Consider the following 22,674-nt stretch of genomic DNA (forward strand, 5'->3'; position numbering starts at 1 on the left):
CCGGATGTTGTAGATAGATATGTTGATGAGTCTTCGCGGTATCAGCCCAGCAAGACTAGTTGAGCGGAATAAGACACTGGTGGAGGGCATTACATGTAACTTCAAATTAATAAACTCCCGCTGTCTTCAAGAGTTTGTCATCAACTTATCGGAAATGTTTTCTCTTTCGACTTCCCTTCAACCACAGGTATCAAATCACTGTCTTTATAGGACAGCGGGTTTCATAACTTAACATGCGCAGGCTAGCTGGTTAGCTAGCATATGTAACAAGCAGCACTTAAGGTTTGAGCGAATAGTTTTCGAACATCATCCATAAAAGGCAATGTCATGTTATATTAGTCTAGTCGTAGTTGTTATAGCTCACTTGACTGCAGTGTTATTGACGGTTTGTGTTTATAAAAATGCTGTTTTAAGACTGATTTGCGTTGATACCAATGTAAAAACATGCATCACAGCAGATTTTATTTTTTATCTCCCTTAAAGTCATGAACATTCAATCCACCACAGTATTTCAAGTGTGATTAATTATTTATTATTGTTTAATAGCTTTAGTTTTGAAAATTATGTTTTAATGGTCGACTTAACGTCAGTGATATTTTGCTAAGAATACGTTCATAGCTTTTATTCATGTATCCTAAAAACAGTCTGACAATAAAAACAAAAACAGGGCCCTCGTTTATCAACAGTGCTTAAAAAAGGTTCTATATTTTGTCCTTATATTTACACACATTCCTACATATACAGGTGCTTCTCAATAAATTAGAATATAGTGGAAAAGTTCATTTATTTCAGTAATTCGACTCAAATTGTGAAACTTGTGTATTAAATAAAATAGAGTTTAAATCTTTGGTTCTTTTAATTGTGATGATTTTGGATCACATTTAACAAAAACCCACCAATTCACTATTTCAACAAATTATAATACTTAAGACCAATTAAAAAAAAAAAAACTTTTTTAGTGAACTGTTGGCCTTCTGGAAAGTATGTTAATTTACTGTACACGTACTCATAGGGATTGGAAATGTTTGAATATAATTATTTTCTAGCGTATAATTTTTTTCAATAACGGTGATATGGTTTTTTAAACACATTATCGATATTTCGATATACCAGTGTTTCCCATGCATTGATTTATTTGTGGTGTTTGACTTTGTTGAATAAATATGAGCACTGCACGTTTCAAAATCAAAACACGTCGCGGGTGTTTTTCAGAAAAGTTTCGAAGGCATTTTCATTTTATCTGATAAAGAAGCGTTCATAAGCGCAGCTCCTTTGATTATAGCCGTTACTGGAGAAACCGCTGGGTCTACCGCACTCACAGCGCCTCCTGCTGGCAGACAATCAGTTTGCATTTAAGCCCGGCTCCAGCAACATGCTTTTTTTTTCCCTGCAGCAACTCAAGAGCACTCTTAATACTCTTCATACTCATATACTGACTAAAGCACATTTGTTTCAATCTATATCCAAAGTACTGCAAAAACAGTTAAATTTTGAAATATTTCAATATTAAAATAACTGTTTTATTTTAAAATGTAGTTTATTCCTGTGATCAAAGCTGAATTTTCAGCATCATTACTCCAGTCTTGACATGATCTTCAGAAATCATTCTATTATGCTGATTTGCTGATTATCAATATTTAAGAGAGTTGAGTACTTTTTTTCAGGATTCTTTGATGAGTAGAAAGATCCAAAGATCAGTATTTATCTGAAACAAAGCTTTTGTAACATTACATTTTGATTACATTTGATTTGATTACACTATTCCATTCAAAAGCTTTGAGTCAGCATCATTTCTTTCTTCCTTTCTTTTTTTGGAAAGAAATTATAGAAATTTTTATTTAGCAGAGATGCTTTAAATTGATCAAAAGTGATGATAAAGACATTTATAATGTTAAAAATATTTCTATTTCAAATAAATGTTCTTCTAAACTTTCTATTCATCAAGAAACCTACTCAGCTGATTTCAACAAATTATTTTTGAGCAGCAAATCAGAATATAAGAATGATTTCTGAAGGATCATGTAATCAGAGTAATGATGCTAAAAATATAGCTTTGAAATCACAGGAATAAATTACATTTTAAAATATTTCCAAATATAGATTTGTTATTTTAGATATTAAAAATATTTCAAAATGTTACTTTTCTTGCTGTATTTTGGATCAAATAAATGCAGGCTTGGTGAGCAGAAGAGAATTCTTTAAAAACATTAAAAATATCTTACTGTTCAAAAGCTTTTGACTGGTAGTAGATATTAGCCTACAGTTTGAAGTTAAAGATATTAATTTTAATTAGGTGAGACTGAAATGATTTTTTGACAGTGATTTCACATTTATTGTTTGTATGAAGGCTAAATACAAAAAAATGTTTTTTTTTTTTTTTTCAAAAAATATTAAATGGTTTTAAATGAGGTGTCAGACTTGGCAAATTAATTTTTCATAAATTTATATACACTGACATCTGTTGTGGGCATCTTGGCAGTTTTTACGAGGCTTTTTATAGTGTTCATATCGATATCGGAATTATATCGTATCGACCGAAATTAAGAAATATATCGTGATATAAATTTTGGCCATATCGTCCAGCCCTACGTACTCAATACTTGGTGGGGGCTCCTTTTGCTTTAATTGGTGCCTCAATTCAGCGTGGCATGGAGGTGATCAGTTTGTGGCACTGCTGAGGTGGTATGGAACACCAGGTTTCTGTGACAGTGGCCTTCAGTTCATCTGCATTGTTTGGTCTCTTGTTTCTCATTTTCCTCTTGACAATACCCCATATATTCTCTCTGGGGTTCAGGTCAAGCACACCAACACCATGGTCATTTAACCAACTTTTGGTGCTTTTGGCAGTGTGGGCAGGTGCCAAATCCTGCTGGAAAATGAAATCAGCATCTTCAAAAAGCTGGTCAGCAGAAGGAAGCATGAAGTGCCCCAAAATTTCTTGGTAAACGGGTGCAGTGACTTTGGTTTTCAAAAAACAATGAACCAACACCAGCAGATGACATTGCACCCCAAATCATCACAGACTGTGGAAACTTAACACTGGACTTCAAGCAACTTGGGTTATGAGCTTCTCCACCCTTCCTCCAGACTCTAGGACCTTGGTTTCTAAATGAAATACAAAACTTGCTCTCATTTGAAAAGAGGACTTTGGACCACTGGGCAACAGTGCAGTTCTTCTTCTCCTTAGCCCAGGTAAAATGCCTCAGGAGTGGTTTAACAAGAGGTATATGACAACTGTAGCCAAATTCCAGACACATCTGTGTGTGGTGGCTCTTGCTGCCTTGACCCCAGCCTCAGTCCATTCTTTGTGAAGTTCACTCAAATTCTTGAATCGATTTTGCTTGACAATCCTCATAAGGCTGCGGTTCTCTCGGTTGGTTGTGCATTTTTTTCCCCACACTTTTTCCTTCCACTCAACTTCCTGTTAACATGCTTGGATACAGCACTCTGTGAACAGCGAGCTTCTTTGGCAATGAATGTTTGTGGCTTACCCCTCCTTGTGAAGGGTGTCAATGTTTGTCTTCTGGACAACTGTCAGATCAGCAGTCTTCCCCATGATTGTGTAGCCTAGTGAACCAAACTGAGAGACCATTTTGAAGGCTCAGGAAACCTTTGCAGGTGTTTTGAGTTGATTAGCTGATTGGCATGCCACCATATTCTAATTTGTTGAGATTGGTGGGTTGAATTGGTGGGTTTTTGTTAAGTGTGTGCCAAAATCATCACAATTAAGGCTACGTCTACATTAATCCGGATACATTTGACAACGGCATTTTCGTTTTAAAATGCTCTCTGTCCACACTAGCATTTTCAAGCGTTTTCCAAAAGTGTCTCATCCACACAGAAACATCAGAAAAAGTTAAATTCGCTTTCTGCACATGCGTAAAGCCTCAAAAAAAGCTCACTGCAGATTATACACATGGAACAGACATGAAATGTTTTCATGCAGTTTTTCTGAAAGAAAATTTTATATATTTTATTTACAAAAAGAGCTCACCATTCACTGACGTGTCCAGGTCGCACACACTCACGATTGTACGTCTGATCTATAACACAACTCGCGATGGGGTGTAAATTTGCTTTCATCTTTGCAGGACTGTGACATGAAGAGTTTACAAAGTAACACATCTATAGCAATAGTGTGAAAGTGCATAGCACATAACGTGCACAATACCAGTATAAACACGGATATCTATTGGTATAATGTACGTCACATGAGTAAACTTGCATCATCGTTTTCGAAAGCCTCCGTTTTCACAGTCCACACTACAACACGAAAACGGCATTTTCAAATTTATCCACTTTGGAGAACGTTTTTAAAAAGCTCCGTTTTCCTTGACTAAAACGCCGTCTCAGTGTGGACGGAAGGCCAAAACGGAGAGAAAAATATATGTTTTCGTTTGAAAACGCATTAGTGTAGACATGGCCTAAAAGAACCAAAGACTTAAACTACTTCATTTTGTGTGCATTGAATTTATTTAATACAAAAGTTTCACAATTTGAGTTGAATTACAGAAATGAATGAACTTTTCCACAACATTCTAATTTATTGAGAATCACCTGTAAGTACAAGTTGGTAGATCACACTCATTACACACTGTTGATAAATGAGGGCCCAGGTTTGTGGAAAGTTAAAATATTTTTCATAAGTGAATTTTCCCCCACATATCACATATGTCTAATATTTTACAGACATTTCAGTCTGTTTTACTGATACTATTGCCTCCCTTGATAAATGAGTACACCAACTTTAGATAAAACTTTCATTATGGGCAAAAATGGACAGTTTAATGAGCTTTTTTTTTTTTTTTTAGAAATGTATAAATCGTTTTCACACAATCAAAAAATACTCATTGATGCATTATTTGCATTGTGGAATTTCAAATTTTGAGAGAACACCCCAATATAAATTGTATGTTTTAATTAAAGCTGTTATGAAAATATAATTCTCAAGACGCAAAAGAAGAAAACCTTGGTTTGGCTGTTTTTCTCCACAGGTAACGGTCCAGCTGAGTCACCTCATCAATGCCCTGCACTCTCTGAAGGGTTCAGTGAGCAGCACTACTTCAGTCAATCTCAAACACAGAGAGAACGCATCAGAACAAGATCTCAACTGCACAGAGGTAATTACATTCATTTGTACGCTGATAAATACTGTACCCTCCCTTTGTCCCCTCTTGTCATTTATTGGAAATGTGTTTATAAAATTGAGCAGTTGAAGGTTAGCAGCTTTTAAATGAATGATGCTCTTCTGAATCCTAACCATGTTTTTCCTCTTTAAATTCTGCATCTGTGGTGTTGTGCTGGGGCCATCACTGACCCTCCGGGATTTAGGATTGACAGATCTCGGGGTTGGCCAGCTAGATGAGCTGGTGCAGAAGCTTCTGCCCTGTGTAACTCAGCGGGATTCGCTCTCACAACTGAGGAGTGTGCCAAATATCTGGAGGACTTCCCATCTTTCCTCAGATTCATTCTTTTACAACAAACATGGTGAGGCAAAAAATTGATTTCCCTTCATTTTCTTGATACCTGACATAAATCATAAACTTTGTTAATTTTCTTTAATTTTGTAATCTTGTTTTATTGATTTCAAATAATAAAGCATGCTATATGGAATTTTGATGATTCCGTCTCATTGAAATTTGATGAAGCTGTCACTGAAGGATCCATGTCAATGTTGTTGTTTCTTTAGCACTTTTTCATCGTTTTCCTGTGCCACAAAGAAATGTCAATAATGAAATGCACTTCTGTGAATGACACTACTTAAACCTCCTTCATTAGGACTGTTTTTTTGTTACGATAGTTTAAAGAACTTTTATTTGCGTTTATGCACTCAACAGTTCACTCAGTAGTTAATTGCTGCAGCCATCCATTACGGTAATCTTGATTATTATATAATTGATTGTGCAGATTTCTCATATTGTAAGGCTAAATTTACCAGATGTATTAACTGTTTAATTTCTGCTTTCCTGTTCAGGGTTTTCAAGAATGGGCGGTGTTACTCCTGTGTTCTCTAAGCCGAACAAGTCACCTCTCCAAACATTATGTACAGATCTCAAATATTTGCCATGTAAAGTGTACAGTATTTTATTATTCAGTTGTCACACAGTAAACATGCAACTTCATTTGACATGATCAGTGTTTTTTCCAGCTGATAATCATCAAATATTAATCTTTTTTCTTTTTTTTTTCTTCAGTGATGATCCCAAATCGTGGCTTTAAAACTCTGAAGTCCAGAACACGCCGTCTACAGGGAGGCTTTGACAGTTCAGGGGAGCCGGAGGGATTTACACCATCATTTATGAAGGTCACCCATACAGTAATACAGTGCTTTCTTTTAAATAATGTTACCCTAATGTAGTGTTTATTTACTGTACTTAGATTATTATAGCACAAACAGATAGTTCACCCAAAAATTTACTCTGTCTCATCCTCATGTCCTTCCAAGCCTGAATGATTTTCTCTTCTGTAGAACACAAAACAAGATATTTTAACTAGATAAGACTCATTTTGGTGCTGACACCTCTATGCGTTAAAGGTGATGATGACTTGCATATGAAAATGGCCTGGCCAGATCAGTGCACAGAAAATTTAGGCTTGGTTAACTATATTTGAAGAACCTGTATGTGCAATGATCGGTATTTATATGTGAATAAGAGTTGGTTTCCCTTAGTCTATTTAACAGCATAAGGAAAACAGTATTTGCATTTAAATTAATTTCCGAACTGAAACATGGGAGTAATTTGTTTTCTTAAGTGCATGTGCATTTTTGTGCAAGTGCATTGTTCAATAGCCCACAGAAAACATTATATAAACTATCCAAATAATTAATAATATAATAATTAAGCTTTAAGGTTTTTATGGCCATTTTAATGTTATTTATGTTTTTGTCCCCCAGGGTTTCCTTACACGAGACAAAGGGCCAGATGTTGAAACATTGGACAAGCTCCTTAAAAACAAAAACATTCCTGATGGTCAGCATGAGGCTTTTAAGACTGGTTTTGCAGAGGGATTCCTAAAAGCACAGGCCTTAACACAGAGAACCCAAGGCAAGTTTTCTTAAGGCTTTCAGTAGACAAAAGCTCCATAAAACAATCTGTGTGACCTTCATACAGTAATGTAAATACCGTAAGTCTGTCTTTCACAGCCTTGTTTTTGCCCTAACTAAGGTCTATTGAATGGAGAAAGTTTCTCAACCTGATATAATTGTTTCTTTTCTCACTTTATTATTGTATTTAAAAAAACAAGCAAAAAAACCATTATATTTTCATCTCCAATAGAATCATTAAGGAGAACACGACTGATACTATTGGTGCTTTTGCTGGTGGGCTTATATGGACTCTCAAAAACACCTTTCTTATCAGGTAAATATTATTTAGAATATTCAGCATGTATGATTTGTCTCCCTAAATTCAGTATAGCTTATGCCCTGTGTCATGTCATTAGTAAATCATTAGTTAAAGCTTTGGCTTTGATTGAAAACCATTAATGCTCTCTTGGCAGGCTTGCCCCTTTTTATGCCCCTTTTGTGGCTTTGAGCAAGCTTTGTGTAGTGCTTTGTGTGTGTGTGTGTGTTTGGAGTGTGAACTATAATGTTACCTTTCTGGACAGTGCGATTCCGAGCCACATCAGGCCTGGACTCAGCAGTGGACCCTGTCCAGATGAAGAACGTCACCTTTGAGCATGTGAAGGGTGTGGAGGAGGCCAAGAATGAGCTGCAGGAAGTGGTGGAGTTCCTCCGGAACCCACAGAAGTTCACTGCTTTGGGAGGAAAGCTGCCAAAAGGCAAGAACACACTTTTGCTGAAAGTCTCCAAGCCAGAACCATTCAAATTAATAGTTATATTTAAATTCTACTGTTGTTTGCTCACCGTCATGTTTTAGCAAACTGTATGATTTTTCTTTTTTTTTTTTATCTGTTGAATACATTTTTGAAAAATACTTACAACTACATCTACCTTCTTTACCATCCAGTAGTAGTTCATAGTGACCACGTGTCTCAAGCTTCAAAAAGGATAAAGGACACCATAACAGTAGTCCATATTTACTTTTTTTTTTTTCCATAGGAATCTTGTTGGTTGGGCCTCCAGGTACAGGAAAGACCCTGTTGGCCCGTGCTGTGGCAGGTGAGGCAGATGTGCCATTCTACTACGCATCTGGCTCAGAGTTCGATGAGATGTTTGTTGGTGTTGGTGCTAGTCGAATCAGAAACCTTTTCAGTAAGTGCCTTGGTTGCATAAAAAATCATAATTCAAGCCTGATTGTTTATAGTCGAGGACATACTATGTGCCTGATTCTAAGTTCAGTGAAAGTCAAAAGCCAAAAGCTCTCTCCTGTGCCTAATTAGTGAATTAATGCATGTATTAAAGCAGTTCTCCTGCATTTGTTCTCTAGGGGAAGCTAAAGCTAATGCTCCTTGTGTTATCTTCATTGATGAGCTGGATAGTGTTGGAGGAAAAAGGATTGAGTCCCCCATGCACCCCTATTCTAGACAGACAATCAATCAGCTTCTAGCAGAGATGGATGGGTGAGCCGTGCTACTCAGTGACTTCAATGCAGTCTGTGCTTGAGTTTCCTTCACTAACTTTTGGTTTTTAACATATGCAGGTTTAAGCCAAATGAAGGTGTCATCATAATTGGAGCAACAAACTTCCCTGAAGCTTTGGATAAGTATGTATATATCTAAAGACTAAAGTCTGCTTATTTTACAATATGCTAAAATACAATAAGATGTATGTGTTATTATGAGTTATAATATAATGTTGTTGATTGGTCAGAAAATCTGAATCTTGTTCCTCAGTGCTCTGATCCGGCCAGGCCGTTTTGATATGCAGGTCACTGTGCCCAGACCAGATGTGAAGGGCCGCACTGAAATCCTCAAGTGGTACCTTAAAAAAATTAAAGTAGACAGTGGTAAGTGGTCTGTGAAAGACTCATTTCTTAATGTTGTGAGGTAATAAAAACATTTTACAGAAGTGAAGTAATTGTTCTTAAGCATTATTGTATTTTCTGGACATTAGCTGTGGAGGCTGAGGTCATTGCCAGAGGAACGGTGGGGTTCTCTGGAGCCGAGCTGGAGAATCTAGTTAATCAGGCTGCACTAAAGGCAGCTGTGGATGGCAAAGACATGGTGACCATGAAGGAGTTGGAGTTTGCTAAGGACAAAATACTGATGGGTTGGTACCTCTGACTTGTGCTGCATGAAGTCAATTTTGTTTCTCGTATTGGTTGCATTTACCCCTAAATTTCAGATAATGACATTTTTTCCATAGTTCACCGGAAATCATTTTTTGTAGAAACACCAATACCAAGAATAAAGTTTTAGTAATTAAATTTGGGCAGCTGAACTCTGTATTCTGTTCAGGGTGTCATATACTATCCTAGTGTGCATAGGATGTCATAGTAAAGCTGTTTGGCAACAAGACGCCTTTTGATATTTCAGCCGAACAGATTTGACATATGACTGGTTTTGTGGTCCAGGGTCACTTAAGTAGCACGGGTATATTTGTAGCAATAGCTAACAATACGTTGTATGGGTCATAATTATCGATTTTTCTTTTATGCCAAAAATCATTAGGATCATGTTCCATGAAGATCTTCTGTAAATTTCCTACCGTAAATTTATCAAAACTTAAGTAAAATGCATTGCTTAGAATTCATTTGGACAACTTTAAAGGTGATTTTCTCAATATTTTTTGCACCTTCAGATTCCATATTTTTAAACCGTTGTATCTCTGCATATATTGCAAAACATTGTCCTATCACAACAAACCATACATTGACAGAGAGCTCATTTTTTTTCAATTTATTCACAAAAAAAATGGAACCTTATGACTGGTTTTGTGGTCCAGGGTCACATATTGCTATTCTAGTATCAGTTTTGGTCCTGAAGAAGTCTGTCCTTGCTGACAAGTTTACCTGTTGCAGCTTATTTACATTGTGTGCATAAAATAGATGCTGACACCATTAGAGAAGCACAAATTTTGGGCCCATTAAATCCATTTTGGGTGAAACTGAAAATTTCATTTTTCTGCTGTTTCGGTTGAATATTTTCATTGGCTGAAATTTTGGTGCATCCCTTGTTTTCAAATGACTTTTCCTTTCTGCAGGGCCGGAACGCAGGAGCGCAGAGATTGACAAGAAGAATAAAGAGATCACAGCGTACCATGAGTCAGGCCATGCTATTATTGCATACTACACCAAAGATGCCATGCCCATAAATAAAGCCACTATTATGCCGAGAGGCCCCACTTTGGGTCATGTGAGTACATTTTAATTGATTATAAGAGTTTCTACTTTGAAAGGGCTCATCTCTTCATTTTAGGTTGAAACTGTAAAGTCAGCGTTAGAATTTTTGTGTTGTTGTGAGACAGTCTGCCTTGATTTAGTGCCAGTATTTTTGTTTTCCTCTCTATAGGTGTCCATGCTCCCAGAGAATGACCGCTGGAGTGAAACTCGTTCTCAACTTCTGGCCCAGATGGATGTCAGCATGGGCGGCCGAGTGGCTGAGGAGCTCATCTTTGGCAGTGAGAACATCACCACTGGTACGTTGCAGTACTGTTTGCTCTGGGGTTGCAGTATCATTCAATATATTTTGTATTATTTATGATTATTATATTATAGAGTGACCTTGCTGTAAGTGTGTTTATTATGCTTAACGTTTGCAAATATGCATGAATAGTAAATACCTCAAAGTGATGCGAATCACTTATTTCTGTTCATCTGTGTAATGTTTTGTTATTTTTATTTAGGAGCATCAAGTGATTTTGACAGTGCTACAAAAATAGCCAGAATGATGGTGACCAGATTTGGCATGAGTGAAAAGGTTTGTCATATTTAGCTAATTATTTTTGCTTAGTGAATATGCATATATATGGATGTTATTGCGAGATCTATTTTTTTGAAGGAGTTCAAATGAATTCAAATTTATTGATGCCAAATGTCATTAACTCTTGCATATTTCATGCATAAAGACTTTGTTGTCTAAGGAAAAATATTAAGCAGGAAATAAATGTTATGACATAAATTGCATGTTATTTCCCAAGTTAAATAATTTACTTATTTTTACACTTGTACTAAAACTAAAAGGTATTAAGTAGACCCTTTTACCTCTATTGTTTCCATGACAGTTAGAATTCAATAGAAAGCAAGCCAGCTCACTAGTTTAAAAAAATATAAATTGTTTGATTTCTTTTTTCTTTTTAGAGCTATTGACTCTTTGATTTTTGTGTCATTCTTTTTTTGTTAATAGTTGGGTGTCATGACATATGCTGACCTCACCAAGCAGAGCCCAGAAACTCAGGCAGCCATTGAACATGAAGTCAGGATACTTCTGAGGGTAAACTTTGTTCTGATCTAATTCGATCCTCAAATCAGTACCTTTTTTTTAGCACTCAACAGCCTGCTGTTAATATTTCTTGAGACCAGCTACTATTTTTTCCCGTTTTTGGCTTACATGTTTGTTTGAATTCTCCTAGGATTCCTACGAGCGTGCTAAAGCGCTCCTGAAGTCTCGTTCCAAGGAACACAAAAATCTTGCTGAGGCTTTACTGCGGTATGAGACATTGGATGCCAAAGAGATCCAGCTGGTCTTAGAGGGAAAGACAATAGGCAGCAGATGAGGGCTCACCTGAAATTTCAGGCAACAGGGAAAGGACAATGGAACCCTAAAAGACATGAATGTAAATATGCAACCAAGAGCTTGGTAGGCCAACACTTCCCATTGGTGAAGAGGTTTTTTTTTTTTTATATCTTCTTTTGTTTTTTGTTTTCTGAGCCAGATCTCTAAAAATGTTTCAGTTTTACATGCTTGGGATTTTCTTCCAAAGAAATTGTTAATGTGAGAATTGAACTCATTAAGTATCTATTTCAGTGTTTTTCTGTCCCATTGACTGTAGGTGCTGCCTTATTTGTAGTGGAGCAGAAGCTGATTTTGAATAAATCATTAAGCTGTAAGCAACAGTCCAGTTTACTAAAAAGTTAGGAACAAATTGCTGTTCACTATTTCTGACAGAGTTGTCTGAGCCAGGCTGAGCATATGTAGCATGGTGGCCTTTGAGAAACAGAAGGCAGGGCTCCAGACTAACATTTGAGAACAGTGGCACCAGTGCCACTAAGTTCTACAGATGGTGGCGCCAGGAGCAGTTTTGGTAGCGCTGGGGGTGGTGTGTGGGGGTATTCAAAATAAAGATCATTTAATCTTAAAATTACTATTGTTTTGCATTAATAAGTGCAGTTACTAATAACATTTCATGTTCATTTCTTGTTTCTTTTTCTTTTGTTTATTGTTTATATAGATTTGACAGTAAAGCACTAAGCTTGAGTTAAGATGCATACAAAATTTACTTTTATTAACAACACTAACAGGTGCAAAATCTACTTTTTATATACAGAAAATGTATATATTCCACTCTTATTAAATGTACCATTATTCTTTTAGCATATGAAACTGACCAAGTTCCCTGATTATGTGTGATTTAGTAGCAAATTAAATAAAAGTTTGAGACTTTTCTTACTTCATACACAAAAAAGTATAAAATTCTGACAAAATCTGATTTTTTTGATGATTTGTTATTTTATAATAGTGATTTTATAATTTCAAAATATAGAGAAAAAGCATAAATGAATGACTAATAAGCCAATAAGTGCTCCTCTGCTGTGATTTGTGATTTGATGTATTTTTTTAAATTTTACATAAATGTTTGCTTACCACAAAGTATATTTTTTTTCATCCCATTAAAAATAACATTCAAACTGGATTATTTTAGAGCTTTAAAGTGCTGGAAACAGTTGTGTGAAATGCTTGAAAGTCAGTGAAAAGTGTCTCTCAAAAGGTTGTACAAACCCTGAAATGAATTATGTAATACATTAGACTATTGCTACCACAAAACCATAGTTACCGCTTCTGGTTCCCTGGCGTATGTCAGCGCTGTTTATAACAGATTTCTGTGCAGAATTTGAATGCTTCTCAGTAAATCTCGCAGCAACCTTATTATTGTGCAGCGAATTCAAACGCTTCTCACTGGATCTCGCAGCACTGTTGCATCTGTGCAGTAATAACAGTCACAAAATTAACTTTGGCTCCCGAGTAAAGCTGTTCTGAGTTCGGACAAGAAACGTTCTGTTGCATTTGAGAGACATCAAATGACAAACGAAGTGAAACTAAATGTTTCTCAAATGCAACAGAAATGGCAGCGCTTATGAGTTGGGCAATGCGGTGGTCGGGTGCTAGTGCGCACCGGCAGAAAAAATGGTCACAGTCTGGAGCCCTGGAGGGGAATGTATTTTTCTCTGAGGGTGTGTGGAATGTTTCAAAGCACTTTGGTACTGGGACATTTGTATTATTTGTGTGATGCAAAATCATATTGTCTGCTTGTGAAAATGCTGCTTCAAAATACCTTAATAGTCACAGTAAGTTAATACATCATAACCCCAGTATGCTAAGAAAATCCAAGTGGCCCAGTAATCAATAAGCTTATGTAGTTTGAGCTCTATTTCACAAGACTATTTTTATACCATTATACCATCTGGGATATCACGTTCCATGTTATAGGTTTAAATACTTACTCTCTTGCATCAGTTTGATCATACATGGCAATCATAAAACAAAATGTGATATTCATTTAAATTTGATATTATATCTGCATTTCTTGGGTTCCAGTGGTTATTACACTCGGTTTATTCAGCTTTATTCTACATCTTATTTATTCATGTACAGTAGCTCTGCATCTATGAGTTTACCTTGCCTCCATTTAGTTGTGTGTATATATACAGTATATATTTATAATTAATAAAATTAAAAACAAGGACATTGTATCATTGTATATAAGTGTATTAGATTGATTTTAGTCTGAGTTATGCCTGGTTTGTAATTCAAAATTATTTTTCTTTTGAAGCTGTTGCACATTAAATAATGAATGGGAGCTGAACAGAATAAAAGAAACATAATTCTGCATAATTGTTATTTTCATGTACTGTGATAACTTCTGCATTGCAAGAACATTACCATTATACAAGTAAACAAGTCTAAACTTAAATGCTTCATTTTATGAAGAAAATTCAAGTAGTACAAAAGCTGGTGCCAAGTTGGTGAGATCTAGATGGTTGCTGACTGGCCCAAATTATAAGTCTGAGGATTTTCACCCAGTTACGTCTCTTTGCTTTGAAAAGTAATTAGCTTTCCTCTAGAAGCCACACAGTTAAAATGACACCATTTTCATTTTGGATGGAGCTACACATAAAATGCTCACACTTCTGATGTTTCAAGACTTTCGTTCATCTTTGAAACACAAATGAAGATATTTTTAATGAAATCCCAGAATCCTGTCCCTCCATTTTAAAGTCCATTCACACAACATTTTGACAGTTCAAAAGGTTCATAAATAGATTGTAAAAGAAATCCACTTTAATTGAGCAGTTTAATTAACATAAGCTTTATTCACATATTAACGCTAATAAAAGTACATACATAATCACATCAAATATGGTAAACAGACTTTCAGTGGAGGAACAGCAATCACTCGGATTTAATAAAAATGTTGACGTATCAAAATGACAGTCTACATGTTACTGCAATCATATTACAGTTACTCACTATGAATTTCAACTACATTACATTTTGCACATTTCTGGAATGATATATGTTGAAAACATTTGAAAATCTGCCTTCACTATACTTTGAACATGCTTCTAAGTGCTTTAAAAGTAACTACAAGAAATTGTCTTTTTTGTCTTACTTTTTATTTAATAAAATGTTAATTTTACAAGTATATTAAAAAAGAGATGGGACATAATGAAGAAAAATCAGAAGTTTGATTTTCGAATTCAGTGCTGCCATAATTTGTGGCAAAATCCAAAGAAAGTTAGAAATACTGGAATAAAAGCAATGCCATGAAGCAGCCCAAAAGTAATGACTAGGAACACAATGGTGAAGAAGGTTCTGAATATGTAGCTGCTGGAAGCTGAAAGCACAACCACACCCACAATTGTGGACAGAGCCCCCTGAAGTATGGGGTAGCCCAGGTGTGTCATTGCCTCCACAACTCTTTCATTCACATCGGGCTTAGTACTGGACACAAACGTGTAGGAGATATGAGCAGAGAAGTCCACAGAAAAGCCAATGCTAATGACCAGGTTTATCATGGAGATTGAATCAAGACTTACGTTTAGCAGTGCCATAAAACCGGTGACTCCCAAAATGACTGAAGCGATGGCAAAAGCAACCCACAAGGCACAAAGAGGATTTGGAATCAGCACAAGGGAGATGAGCAGCATTACTAGGGTTGCCACAGTGACGGTCTGAAGAGTGATATGCCCTATTACTGTATATTGATCATGGTATATAAACGCTGGATGGTAGACCAACAGTGGACATGGGCAGCTCTCTGCTGTCTTCCGTAGTGAGTTCAATATGCTCCTCTCATTTGAATTCTGAACAATTGTCTGAAGAAACAGACGTGAAGCAGCTATGTTGTTATTGGTTATGTTGACATCCTGTTTGAGCATTGGTTGGTGGTCCAGGAACTCATAAAGATGTCTTTTAAATTGCCCTTCTGAGCTGATGTTATGACTGTGTTCCTCTGCATACTTTTCAAAGGAATGAAGCCAAGATGTCGACAAGTTCTTGACAAAATCCAATTCCTGAAACTGTACAAAACATGACTCCAGTTGATGGCGTTTGTTCTCCTCCCAATATGGAAATGTGCCGTTGATAGCTAACATTACATTTGGACCATAATAATCAAAGTATGTCTTTTCAGCTTCATAGTACTGGATGATGTATGATTTATCAAGTGCTAGGTTCCTGAGATCGATGCCTTCTTTAAGTTGCAGGCAACCATAAACACTAACAGCAATGTATGTTAAGTAAATAAAAATGACTAATGCTTTACTCCAAACTGATGTCAAAAATGGTCCATAATACTTCCTGAAGAACAGTGTCATTGGGTGCTCTTCCTCAGTTCCTGTGTTATGGTCGTAATATCCTCCAACACAGCATAGAGTATAGACTTTAGACCGTCCTGGTGGGACCTCTTCTGGGACCTTCATGCAAGTTAACCAGTGTCTGTTCACCCCCTCCCTTCTGCCATTCAGAGCCAGACAAGCTCCAAAGAAGTATAGCAGAACAAGACAGCCGTGCCTGCATACAGACAGAATGACTGAACAGAGCCAAAAGGGTTACCGTAGCTGAGGTAGAAGGCTAGCACGTCAGTCAGGGTGGTGATAGTAATGGAAACAGCTGCCTCCCTGTAGGTATCAGCCATGCGTTTAGGCACTGTGTCTTGGATGTTTGTTGGTTGCCAGCTGGAGATCATGATAAACATGTCATCAATACCGATTCCTAAAAAACAGTTTCACATCTTGAAATGAAAATCTGTCAGTTGTGGAGAATATGAAATGTAGTGCTCTTTGTGCATTTGGATTTATGCATTTTAAACCATTTATCCAATGCTACCTACAGTGTGTGGGGTAAGATGTGTCACCTCCTTAATCCAGCACCTTTTTTTTTTAATCACATGGCCATTTTTAGAAAACAACCCATCATATATATATTCTATATGGCATTGAAAATCTGTCCATGTCTCAAAATATATATGCATATTGGTCAGTTATACATGTATAAAATCATGTTAATTGTTACATTTACATTTTTTTCTGTCCAAAATGGTAGAAAGAGTTAACCCCTTAATAATTGTCACCATCCTACCTGTGGGACGCTTGGTGCTCTTTTATTTTGTTGTCCTTTTTCTCTATCAAATATTTTAGTAATTATCATAAATTATATATCGTTTGAAAGATTAGAAGCCCAAAACCATTTTAAAACTGGACATTGCATTATCATGGAAATGGTATTTTAAAATCTTTTGGCATACTCCTCCCCCTTAGCGGGCGGTGTCAAGTGTCTTATTACAAAATGCATATTGGTCTTTTACAATCAAAACTTTTTATAATCTTGAAATAAAACATGTCATTGGAAAGGTCTGAGTCGCAGGATTCCATATTTGATGGTTTTGGTGGTATTTTATGATAGAAATAATATTGGCAGAAAAATCTAGACATTTGTATTTGAGAGTATTTGGTTTTGTTTTTTGTTTTTTAATTTTTTATTCTCGAGATTAAAATCATTATATTGCGAGATTAAACTCATTAAATTTTGAGAAAAAAAAGTTGAAATACAATCTTGAGAATAAACTCATTAAATATCGAGAATAAAGTCGTTGTGTTTCGAGATTAAACTCGTTAAATTTCGAGAGAAAAAAAGTCGAAATACAATCTTGAGAATAAACTCATTAAGTATCGAGTATAAAGTCGTTGTGTTTTGAGAAAAAAACTCGTTAAATTTCGAGAAAAAAAGTCGAAATACAATTTTGAGAATAAACTCATTACATTACACGCCGTTAATTACGGAAGAGGATTAGGGCTAAGCAATAATAAAAAAATAAAACCATCTCGAGATTAAAGTCATTATATTGCGAGATTAAACTCGTTAAATTTTGAGAAAAAAAAGTCGAAATACAATCTTGAGAATAAACTCATTAAATTTCGAGAATAAAGTCGTTGTGTTTCGAGAAAAAACTCGTTAAATTTCGAGAAAAAAAGTCGAAATAATCGTGAGAATAAACTCATTTAATTTCGAGAATAAAGTCATTGTGTTTCAAGAAAAAAAGTCGAAATGAAATGTAGAGAATAACGCATTCGATCAGTGTTCATTGCATAGCCTATATCTTTCAGTAGCTAACAAAGAAATACTATCAACTTTAGCTAATTATGACACAATAATAATTAGCACACGAACTTTAAAGAGAATTTGCAAGTGGCTAGGTCTTTTTAGAAGAAAAAAAACAGTCCAATTTGCGCAATGTAGGCTACTCGCTTTTGTCCAACATGAAATGACAACCAGAGGACAAATGCAAGGTTATCGCTGGCTTCACCCAAATGCACTCTGGCACTTGGACAGCTATGATAAATTAAAACCGTACATTGCCATTAATGGCGTGTAATGTAATGCGTTTATTCTCAAGTTTGTATTTCGACTTTTTTTCTCGAAATTTAATGAGTTTTTTTCTCGAAACAACGACTTTATTCTCGATATTTAATGAGTTTATTCTCAAGATTGTATTTCGACTTTTTTTCTCGAAATTTAACGAGTTTAATCTCGAAACACAACGACTTTATTCTCGATATTTCATGAGTTTATTCTCAAGATTGTATTACGACTTTTTTTTTCTCGAAATTTAACGAGTTTAATCTCGCAATATAATGACTTTAATCTCGAGATGGTTTTATTTTTTTTATTATTGCTTGGCCCTAATCCTCTTCCGTAATTAATGGCAATGCCGTACGGTTTTAATTTATCATAGCTGTCCAAGTGCCAGAGTGAATTTGGGTGGTGAAGCCAGCCATAACCTTGCATGTTGGACAAAAGCGAGTAGCCTACATCGCGCAAATTGGACTGATTTTTTTTTCTAAAAAGACCTAGCCGCTTGCAAATTCTCTTTAAAGTTCGTATGCTAATTATGTGTCATAATTAGCTAAAGTTGATAGTATTTCTTTGTTACTGAAAGAAAGTCTAAAATATAGCTTGACTAAGTGATCCAAATCTGCCATGTCCTCTATAGGCTATGCAATGAACACTGATCGAATGCGTTATTCTCTACATTTCATTTCGACTTTTTTTCTCGAAACACGACTTTATTCTTGAAATTAAATGAGTTTATTCTCAAGATTATTTCGACTATTTTTCTCGAAATTTAACGAGTTTTTTTCTCGAAACACAACGACTTTATTCTCGAAATTTAATGAGTTTATTCTCAAGATTGTATTTTTACTTTTTTTCTCGAAATTTAACGAGTTTAATCTCGAAACACAACGACTTTATTCTCGATATTTCATGAGTTTATTCTCAAGATTGTATTTCGACTTTTTTTCTCGAAATCTAACAAGTTTAATCTCGCAATATAATGACTTTAATCTCGAGATGGTTTTATTTTTTTATTATTGCTTGGCCCCAATCCTCTTCCGTACATTTGTGACAGAAAAATGCATAAAAAAATTAAATGGAGTTTGGATGGCACCCAGTGGCTGTTTGTGGTATAACTCCCTAAATAAAATCTCACAGAAACCACTTTTTTTTTGTTTTTTTTTCATATCAACTTCAAATTTGGAACATAACTTATTTAGGCATAATAAAATAATAAAATAAAATATTATTATAATAAAATATAATAAAAATTGTACAGTGCATTTTCTTTACAGTAACTTTAAACTACTATATCTTTTTGATATTTTAATTTTTTCCACTTCTGCTGACTTCTTTAAAAGGAGACCAACCAATTGAATTATAACAATTTAAATTTGGATAGTGCACTTTAATGCCTATTTTAAAAAATGGGGGTTGACAGTTAAGGGGTGTATCAGATGCTGGGCCAGTGGTTCATAAAACTGTGTGATTTGTTAAATTATGTTTTTTCTTTTTCAGTGAATTTTTATATTGTGAGTTTTGCTATTTTTGGGTCTGTTATATAAAATATAGAGCAGCAAAACTTTAGAATGGGATTGTATATTACTTAATAGTTATTTAGGTAACATTTCAGTTTAGGGACCAATTTATTTCTGTTCTATGCAGTGGAGCTTACATCACTATCCCCAGTTATTTTATTTTTTATTAGAAAACCCATAACCTGTGAATCAGATTTGCAGATCCTGTACCAATTGTAGGGCTGAATAAGTTCAAAACAGTAAATAAACATTATCTAAGATACAGTATCTTACCAAGAATAAGGAACGGAGAAGATGCCACAGTAATAACAAATGGCACCTTTATGAGTAACAACAACCCAAAGCTGGACAGCACTGCTTGTGCAGTGGAGAAAACTCCAAGAGAAGCCACCCATGCTTTATTCCTCACGTTATCAAACCTGCAAAATTAAATAATATATAACTATTTACAATTTATATCAGATTTGTAATCTAAATGTTTTTAGTTCATGATCTGTATTACACAAACCTTAGGCAAGATATTATTGAAAATGAGATGGCAAGAAAATAAGTAATAGCAAAAAGTTCAGTGACAGATTGGGTACTCTTCTCAAACTCCTGTTGTCTTGACATGGATGTGAAATAAGACACCTGAGAAAAAGAATTATTGTTTAGTCACATACATAAGTCTGATAAGACTAAGAATCACAGTATGAGGTAGGCTACAGAAACCCCCCTAAATATAATGCATGAATGCTCAAACCATTTGGAATTTATTATAAAGATAGCTCACCACAAAACATTTCATGAAATGCTTGCAAATGGCATGTTATGTCTTAACTGTGGCTGAAGTGTCTACATCTTGAAGCCACTGAATATGCAAATGGTTAAGCACTCTTATATGAAGTGCAAAAATATTATGCAACATTAATGTGTTCCATAATTTAGAAAACTGGCAGAGTTAAAATGTAATTGTGATTGAGCTCATGCCATTTTAGAGTTCACCAAATTAATCTTTCATGTAGCATTCTTAGTAGTTCTTGAATTTATATGGAATTTATTAGAAGATTCAAAACTGGGAAACAATGGTCATACACAGATTCAGTAGTGACTACAAAGATACTTACTTCAGTTTTAGAGGTCGTTACATTAGAGAGCAAGTCTATAAAATCCTGAAGCCAGGCATCTTCCAGTGTATTATTGCTATCTTGCAGATAATAGAAAAGTCTCATTGCTTTTGCACTTCGAACAACTCCATTGTGATCCACCTCCACCTTACCAATGATATTTCCCATGTGGATACAGTTGAATTCGGAATGACAGTACACAGGATACGTTATGTTGCTGGCATTGTAATCTAGAACATCAAGCATTACGTTAGAGTTGCACGTTCCGTTCACAGTTGCGCAAATATCCGAAAACACAAACTGCTGTGCGTCACGAGCTGATGTGATTCTTCTAACTTCTCCATCTATGCGGATGATCTCCTCTAGTGCGGCAGCACTGAGTATGTTTGTTTGACAGGAGAATATCAAAGATGCAAAAACCCCGTCACTGTTCAATCGTATAATGGAGAATTGGGAGTCAATTTGTGGAAAGGTTTCTTGAAAGAATCGCCTCTCCACTTTAGCGCGGCCGTTTTTCGGTGTAAACTGCTCCACTATGTCGTTGGATTTCAGGTCATTCAAAAAGTAAAATCCTCCTCCGAGACCTGCGGACACCGCCAGCGGTAAAGTGACAAACCACCACGGGTGAAGCCCTACGAACTTACCGACACTTTCAAAACAAACCCGGATGGGCTTTTCAATGCAGTCTGTGATGCAGGACACCATGACTACTGCAGAGATGTGCACTGATCTGTGCGGATTATATATGCCTCATTTGAATATGTAACACCATATTTTGTTACTGTATGTAGCCGATTGTAAGTGTATTTGCATGCCCTCTCCTTTTGGGGTGGAGCATGCATAATTGTGCTTGAATGTTAGATATTTCCCCCAAAATGTAAATAAATACTTTATGATGTTATATATGTTGTTTTCCATATAGTCCATTCAGCTTTAATTGCAGTACTAATTCAGTGGGATTTTTGTACGTAATTTGTATGACCATGACAGCATAAATTCACATCTGGGATTACATGAAGAGGCAAAAGTTTCAAACACCTGGAATATTTTTCATGTATTTTATATAGGCTACTCAAATAATTCTAATATCGTCTTAAAATTATGAGAAATTGTTACTGGATAATGAACCATTGGTGGGAAATATTTGAACTTGAATACAAACCCATATTTAATGTAATGATGGACATGGTACTTGTGGGGAATGACTTACATCGGTGGTAAAATGCTCATTTATGGAAATTTGCAAGTGATGTCAAAAAGACAAAAAGAATATAAAAAGCAGGTCATATCTCATCTCTCCAGAGTGTGCTGGCACAATGGATCTCTTTAGACTTTGTCTTTTGTTATCTTGGTAACTATTCCCATTAGGATTGCCTATCAAACCTATAATCAAAAGGTTAAACTTCTTCTGAGAGGAAACTATTTTCTGAAGCAGTGATCCAGGTGACTCCTGTAGGTGTGGAGCAATTAGCTCCCAGCGAAACAATGGACCTCTGAAGTCACAGACAATGGGAAAATTCTTTAGAAAATTGGCAAAGATTCTGAGATCTTTAGACAGAAATTGGAGAGGGATCTTAAGAAATTACAAACCTCACCATAAATGGACATCTTTTAGGACCTAATAAAGCGTGTTTTTAACGAAAAATATGGCCAAATATAAGATCATTTTAACTGGGTGTTTAAATAATAGTTTGGGCATGCAATGTATACATACAAATTAATACATTTACAGATTCGGTTATTTTTGTCTTTGTATATCAGGAAAAAGTTTATAGATGGATTAAAAATAAAAGATCTCTCTGGTGAAGAAGAAGCAGCAGCATTTTTCCTCCTTGCTGATATGACAGTGGAATAAGTCCGAGCATCACAAAAACTGGAACTGGTAACCCAAGAGTGTCACATGCATACTCACTCCTGTACCTCAACATTGCTAGACACATAAAGATCCATACTGTATTGTGTTCAGGTTAAAGGCCCAGGGGTCAAATGTCAATAATTAGAGAGAAAGAAAAATGGAGTCTGGTCACCATGACCTGAGCTCTGCAGTGAATAGCAACTATATACCCTTGTGAAAA

General features: G+C 35.7%; 2 protein-coding genes across 3 annotated transcripts; one reads left to right on the forward strand and one right to left on the reverse strand.

The window, feature by feature from the left end:
- yme1l1b (YME1-like 1b) lies at positions 1-11,696 on the forward strand. 2 transcript variants are annotated; one of them, XM_042717798.1, is made up of 18 exons: positions 1-187; positions 4,995-5,120; positions 5,307-5,487; positions 5,975-6,067; positions 6,195-6,316; positions 6,896-7,046; positions 7,278-7,361; positions 7,609-7,782; positions 8,063-8,215; positions 8,391-8,523; positions 8,604-8,666; positions 8,797-8,909; positions 9,017-9,172; positions 10,106-10,257; positions 10,414-10,540; positions 10,748-10,821; positions 11,248-11,334; positions 11,474-11,696. In XM_042717798.1, the coding sequence occupies exons 1-18, from the start codon at positions 20-22 to the stop codon at positions 11,615-11,617; spliced, it is 2,301 nt and encodes a 766-aa protein (XP_042573732.1). In that variant the 5' UTR covers positions 1-19; the 3' UTR covers positions 11,618-11,696. The 2 variants fall into 2 exon arrangements, with proteins under 2 accessions (XP_042573732.1, XP_042573733.1); XM_042717799.1 differs by having other exon boundaries at positions 6,195-6,304.
- Positions 11,697-14,730: 3,034 nt separating this feature from the next.
- Positions 14,731-21,327, reverse strand: LOC109061733 (patched domain-containing protein 3). Its single transcript, XM_042717800.1, is given in 5 exon segments — positions 14,731-16,111; positions 16,114-16,335; positions 19,767-19,912; positions 20,002-20,123; positions 20,600-21,327. Coding segments are annotated over 5 exon segments (2,487 nt in total). The 5' UTR covers positions 21,305-21,327; the 3' UTR covers positions 14,731-14,819.
- Positions 21,328-22,674: the final 1,347 nt, after the last annotated feature.

This window comes from Cyprinus carpio, chromosome B2 (genome assembly GCF_018340385.1).
Source record: "Cyprinus carpio isolate SPL01 chromosome B2, ASM1834038v1, whole genome shotgun sequence".
Classification (NCBI taxonomy): Eukaryota; Metazoa; Chordata; class Actinopteri; order Cypriniformes; family Cyprinidae; genus Cyprinus; species Cyprinus carpio.